Source organism: Bombina bombina, chromosome 1 (genome assembly GCF_027579735.1).
Source record: "Bombina bombina isolate aBomBom1 chromosome 1, aBomBom1.pri, whole genome shotgun sequence".
NCBI classification, from domain to species: Eukaryota; Metazoa; Chordata; class Amphibia; order Anura; family Bombinatoridae; genus Bombina; species Bombina bombina.
This window is the reverse complement of record NC_069499.1, coordinates 356,348,922-356,355,646: the sequence shown is the minus strand read 5'-3', so window position 1 is coordinate 356,355,646 and position 6,725 is coordinate 356,348,922. Positions and strand designations below refer to the sequence as shown.

The 6,725-nt window shown below is 37.0% G+C and overlaps 1 protein-coding gene across 1 annotated transcript in view; it reads right to left on the bottom strand.

Annotated features, from left to right (window-relative positions):
• The window catches only part of LOC128645318 (unconventional myosin-X-like), a 251,366-nt gene that overhangs the window by 122,475 nt on the left and 122,166 nt on the right, over positions 1-6,725 (bottom strand). The window contains 1 exon segment of the mRNA XM_053698222.1: positions 3,314-3,460. Within this exon segment, the coding sequence (XP_053554197.1) occupies positions 3,314-3,460 (147 nt within the window).

Sequence of the window (6,725 nt, the reverse complement as noted above, 5' to 3'; positions counted from 1 at the left end):
CTTTGCACTGTTTTTGCACTAGGGGGAGGGGTCTATGTATACATAAATGTTTGATTCACTTGTATGTTGTTTATATATATATATATATATATATATATATATATATATATATATATATATATATATACACACACACACACACACACACATACATATATATATATTTATTATTGCTACAAATAGCGAACTAATTAAAAAGGTATAGAAAAGTAAAAATTAAACTTGCATGATTCAGATAGAGAATGTAATTCTAAGACATTTTCAAATGTGGTTTGTTCTCTTAGTATCCCTTTTTGAAAAAAGAATACGCACATATACTACACTAGTGGGAGCTAGCTGCTGTGGTGCCTGCACACATTTGTGTCTTGTGATTGGCTAAGTAGATGTGTTCATCTAGCTGCCAGTAGTGCAATAATGTGTTTCTTCAACAAAGGATAACAAGTGACTGAAGCAAATTTGATAATAGAAGTAAATTGGAAAAAAAAGTGTATTTTCTATTCAAATTATGAAAAAAATTGTGTTTCTTGGCCCTTTAATTTTTATGGGATGTGTACAATATTCCAATATGTCCATTGACTGAAATATGATTGTGTAAGAAAGAATTCATTGTACTGAATTTTGTGGTAGCAATTTTGAAACAGCAATTAGTCCCTTACTATTATTTTGATTATATTTGTGTTAAAAATAGCTTTAAATAATAAGCAACACGAGAAATGAAAAAATATAATGACTGACAGTCATCAGCTGAGGTTCCTTTTTAGGAACAAAACATCTGAATGTGTTATGTCAGGCCAGAGACAGAGGTGTGTGGGATAGGCTCAAACTGGTCATCTGTCTCAGGCCCTATCTACTGCTTAAAAAAACAAAACAAAAAACATCTTTAAACCCTCCCCTCCTCCCCCCAAAAAACAACTAAATTTATGCTTATCTGATAAATGCAATTCTATCATGACAGTGAGAGACCACGAGCCTTCATATATGGGAAACTGCCCTCCTAACCACTAGCAGGAGTCAAAAGATACCCAAACACATTAGAGCTTTAAATCCCTCCCACTTTCCATGATCCTCAGTCATACATATAGCCAAGTAGATGAGAAGAAAAATAAACAGGAAATATAAAGAGGGATAAAAGAAATGAACTGCTGCTGCCACCTGAACAAAAAGAAAGAGTGGAGCTTGTGAACTCTCACCATTATGAAATAAATAAATTTATCAGGTAAGCATACATTTTGTTTTCTTTAATTAGATGGTGAGAGTCCACAAGCCATCACATGTAGGAATTAATAACCAAGCAGTGACGTTCACAAGATCATCATGAAATAGGGAGGGACAAAATGGTGAAAGCAGGTACTTTACTAAACAGGCACTATGGCCTGCCAAAAATTCCTGCCAAAAACTGCTTCAGAAGAGGCATATACATCAAAGTAATAAAACTTAGAGGGGAAAAAATGTAAAGAAGACCAAGTAGCTAGGATACAATTCTGCTAAATAGAATCTTATTGCAAAAGAACCCAATAAGTGGCAACTGCTTTAGTAGAATGAGCAGTAATGCACTCAGTCTTACAAATTAAGGCAAGCAGATAAAGTAATAGTGGTAGCTTGGACTTTTGCAAGGCCCAGAAGATGAACAAAAAAGAGAAGAAAAAAGTCTTTTGTGGCTTCCACAGAATATTTGCGAGCTCACAACATCCAAATTGTGAAGACAATGTTCCTTAGAGTTCTTCGGAGCTAGATAAAAAGGAACCACAATTTCCTTATTAATAGTATCTGGTGATATTACGTAATTATGAAAGGAATAGCTAGTGCAAAGAACAGCCTTATCCTGATAAAAAATAAGAAAAGGAGGCTTGCACAACAATGCTGAAAATTTAGAAAGTCCTTCTAGCCAATAGGAAGAAGAAAAAGAACCTTCCAGATACAAGTAAAAGGTCCAAGTCATGCATTGGTTCAAAAGGAGAAGTCTGAAGAAACCTCAGAACCAAATTAAGATTCCAAGGAGGAGAAACTGACAAAATAACTAGGTTAACTCTGATCAGAGTCTGAATGAAGGTCTGAAAGTCTGAAAATATTATCAATTTTCTTATGAAATAAAACAGAAAGAGTAGAAATCTGACCCTTCAGTAAATTTTGTTGTTTAAAATTACATCTTGTATCTGAATAATGAAAATTTAATAAAACCTGAGTGTCCCTTTAAACAATCCAGTAAAGCTATACCGGATGCATGCATTAAATTAATTTCTTACATTACCCTTCTCTGGCTGCATACTTTTTTTTTTTTTTTAAGGTGAAGTTTCTACATTGTATCCAATAGCTGTGTTAGCCATAGAGCACTCAAAAAAGTTTCATAGCTTGTTGAGTGCATACTGGATACGAGGTGGAAACATCACCTCTTAAAAAAAGAAAAAACAAATTGAGCGGCTGGAAAAAGGTAATGTAAGAAAACAAGCAAATATACAATTTAAATTAAGAAATGAAGGTCCAATTAATTTAATGCATTTCCCCGGTATAGTTTTACCGGATCGTTTAAATTTACAAACACTTTTATTTACTATAAGCACAAATTCAAGGGGAATGACTAATCTGATCTGTCTTGTGTCTATTTCAAAACTTTACATTGTAATGGTGACTACCAGAAAATTTGAAGCATCCACAATATTCTGTTGCCAACAGTATAAAAATTATTGATATAAAAAAGGAGTGTGTTTATAAATAAGGTGTTTGGAAACTGTCACATGACTTTAGTAATAAATACTTTCATGCATTATCTAAAAGAACGTTGCCTCTGTAAGAAACACAACAAAGTGCTATCCTAGTAGCTAGGGCAATGAATAATGAACATAAAACTAGATTACATTTTAGCGTAGTTCAGCATTTTAAGTATAAGCACTTTACACTTTCTCAAGTTCAGAATAAATAAAAATAATTTTCTTACCAGTAGTACGAAAAAACTAGGATAAAATTCAGCAGTTGGGGATTTGCTAATCTATAAATATACCTGAGTGAGATCTACTGCAGGGAGTTGCAGAAATTGGTTGCACCTGTTTGGCTGCTATGTGTTGTCTTTATTTTTTGGATGTAAAACTATGTTTGTTTGTTTTTTATTAACCCTTTAAGGACACAGCTTTCAGTTTGCTCAATTGTTTTATGACGGAAAAATTCCGTCATATGTCCTTAAGAGGTTAATAAACCACTATCAACTAAAACTTTAGACATTATACATACTGTGACAGTAACGTAAAAGAGATTCTAAAAGTACAGAATGTGTTTGTAACGGTTTTGCACATTTTGGCTATTTTAACATATTAGAACGTACCTGGAAATTCTCAAAGCCAAATATGTCTAAAATTCCTATAGACTTGAAGTTTTCTTTCCCCCGGATACGACCATTAATTTTCCCAATGAGCCATGAGAAGCACTGGGCATATAGAGCCATGGACAGGGAATCCCGGGAGTCCGTAGCCTGTTGCAGGGGAAATAAGGAACAGAAAGAAGAAGATGTAAATAAAAATGTTGTCACTTAAGCTTCTGATTGTCAAGAATAGTTTTGTAAGGAATGCATGGAGGCATATACAGAATAAAGTTCTATTCCTGACAGTTTTACTTGGGGATTTAAAATAAATACTGCTTATTTTCCTGTTTTGTTTATTTCCTAATTGAAAAAAATAAATAAATAGACTATATGTATACTGACACTTCTAGGATTACAAAAAGTATAGTATAAAAGGTGAGACACGCAGGTTTCAAGATTTCAAAATTAACATATTCATTGAACATTCATAAGTCCAACTTGGCCCTTAATTAACTTTAAATAAAATCAGTGATCAAGATGGAGTAGAATCAAGTAAAGAAAAGAAGAGAAGTGAAGAGAAGATAGACGAAGAAGGAGGTGGGGTAGGGGGGGATAGCGTTTAGGGTGTCCTTTTGTGTACAAGGATGATATAGAAAGGGGTCTCATCAGGCCTCATTTAGTTTTAGGTTGAATGACCTGTTGGTATCCAGTTAGGGTTAAAATGGAAGACCCAATCAGCCCAAATCATTTCAAATAAGTCGGATTGGTTTAGAGCATAAAATATGTTTTTTCCATGGAGTAGATATAGGCTATAGTGTCTATAACAGATGGCCAGCTCGGGGGTAGGGTTTGTCTCCAGGATTTAGCTATGGACAGTTTAACTGCCATCAAAACGTAGATATATAAATAACTTTGATATATGTTTGGAGTCACCCACTTGTCCACATCCAGCATAGAGAAGTGCTCTGAGAGATTTTAGCTAGGCAAGAAGGTACATAGTACCAGTGGGTAATTAGTTTGTAGTAGGTTTCTAAAAAAGTGACACAATGGATGGCTTTTTTAAATGAGTGTAAGGGTGTGTTGCCAAAACTTTGGTGTGAGTTTAAAGTGCAGGATATTTTCCCATTTAAGTAGGTGGGGGGCTTTAGCATCGGGTATAGTGCCTTCCATCAAGGTATAGTGGAAAGATAGGGGTCTGTACGGATTACCCCCGGAGTTCCATCTGGATTCCCAAGGAGTAAGGGGCAGGGAGTCATTTTAAAACCCCAGCTCTTCAGGAAGTTTTTCAGTCTAGTAAATTAAAAGGGTAAGTATAGGGGAATGTAATGGTTGGTCGGTCAAGTGTAATAAATTGGTCTTGCTGAGAGGCTGTCAGTAAATCTCTGGCCTGTCGTATCCCTAATCGTACCCACAAATTTGGGTGAGATTCTGGGAGGACTGTGAGAAGATCCGGTATAGAGTGGATTGGGGATGGGTGGAGAGGTATCAGGGTGTTGTGTCTGAGTCCGTACCAGGCGTAAAGGCATTCACATATGACAAGGTTCGAAATGTTGCGGGTCCTACGACAATATGGGGGGTCCAAATTAAATTGTGAAGCTGTAAATTAAATGGGAGGGAGGCTTGTTCAATGTCCCTCCATCTGCTTGTGTTTTGTTTGTAACTCCATTATGTGATGTGTTAGCATGGCTGCATCATAATATCGGATTATAGAGGGGGAGGCAAGACCAACATGTTGTTTACGGAATTGTAAAATCCTGTGGGAAACTCGCAGAGTTTTGTCCTGCCAAATGAATTTGGTAAACTCGCTCTGGAATTGGAGGCATCTAGGGATTCTAATGGCTAAACACCAAAATAAATATGTAATCTTAGGGAGGAAGCTCATCTTTAAGGTTGCAATACGGTCTATCTATGAAATGGATTGGAAGTTCCATTTGTGTTTGAGGTTCCGTAACTCGTTTAACAGGGGCAGGTAATTGTCTTTGGTTATTTGCAAGAAATAGTTTGAAAGGATAACTCCCAGGTAAACTGGTACTGCGATTTGAGATTTTGGATGTGGTCCTCATAAAAGTCACAGGTGTAAATTTCGGTCTTAGTAAGGTTTAATTTATAATAAGACAGTTCTCCAAAGTTATCTAAGATATCTAAAAAAGTCTTGGTATTTTTCTCGCCTGGGTGGTAGAAAAGATAGTGATGTCATCCGCAAACAGAGCTATTTTATGCGTGGTGCCAAAGAGAGTGATGCCCTCCATATTGGGATCTGTTCTGATCATGCGAGTGGTTCTATGGCTAGGGCGAAAAACAGCGGGAAGAGGGAGCAGACCTGCCTAGTGCTATTGGAGATAGGGAAGGCTGAGGCATGGAAATCTATTTCCTTGACAGTCGCAATGGGGGCTGAGTAGAGGGCTTGTATAACTAGCTGAATATCTTGGGGTACCTAAAGACTTTCAGAACCTCCCATAAATATTCCCACCATACTTGATCAAACGCCTTCTCAGCGTCCAGAGAGATGACTGATAAGGGCTTGTTTAATCTGGAGGATTCACATAGTATATTGAAGAGGCGTCTGGTATTTTCCAAACCTTCTCTGTGTGGTACAAATCCGACTTGGCTAGGTTTAATGATTAAAGTGTAAAAATTTCTAAATGCGATTTGCAAGGATTTTTGAGTAGATTTTGATGTCAACATTAATTAAAGAAATGGGTCTGTAATTGGTGCAGGAGGAAGGGTCCTTATCTGTTTTGGGTATGTTTATTATGGCGGCTTCCAAAAACTAATTTTTAAAGGTTCCCTCTTGCATGGCGAGGTTAAATAATGTTATATAAGTTAAAGGTGAAATGTTTCTCGTGTAAAAGTTTTATAGAAAAGGGCTAGGTAACCATCTGGGCCAGGGGGCTTGAATGGTTTTAATTTCGCAATGACTTGTTTAATTTTGGTTAGGGTGAAGGGCTTGGCAAGCTCAGCTCCCTGTTCGGGCAAGATGGACAGGAGGTTGAGATCTTGAAGATAGGAGTGGATGTGATGTTGTGGTGCTGAATGGCTCGTTTTAGATTTCTTAATATTATATAGGGAAGCGTAGTATTCATCTTTCACCTATCTGTGAGGGGAGTCGGAATGTTTGCTCTGCGTGTGTAAGGTGATTAATTCCTGTGGCTGCCGTGCGGTGTCGTAGCTTATTAGCTAAAAGTGTATCAGCTTTGTTACCCTTATAGTAGAATAGCTGCCTAAGTTTTAGTAACTGGCATTGGGTTCTGCGCAATTCGATATTGCATATATGCTTTTTAATCTCTTGGATTTGGCTAGATACCTGCTGGGAGGGTGAGGATCGATTCAGGCGATTCAGGTGTTCTAGGTTTCTGAGTTTGCAGTGGGCTTGCGATAGGTGGAGGCCCTGTTGAAGTTTCTGCTGTGCTTTTTATAATAAAGCCCCTAATAGAGG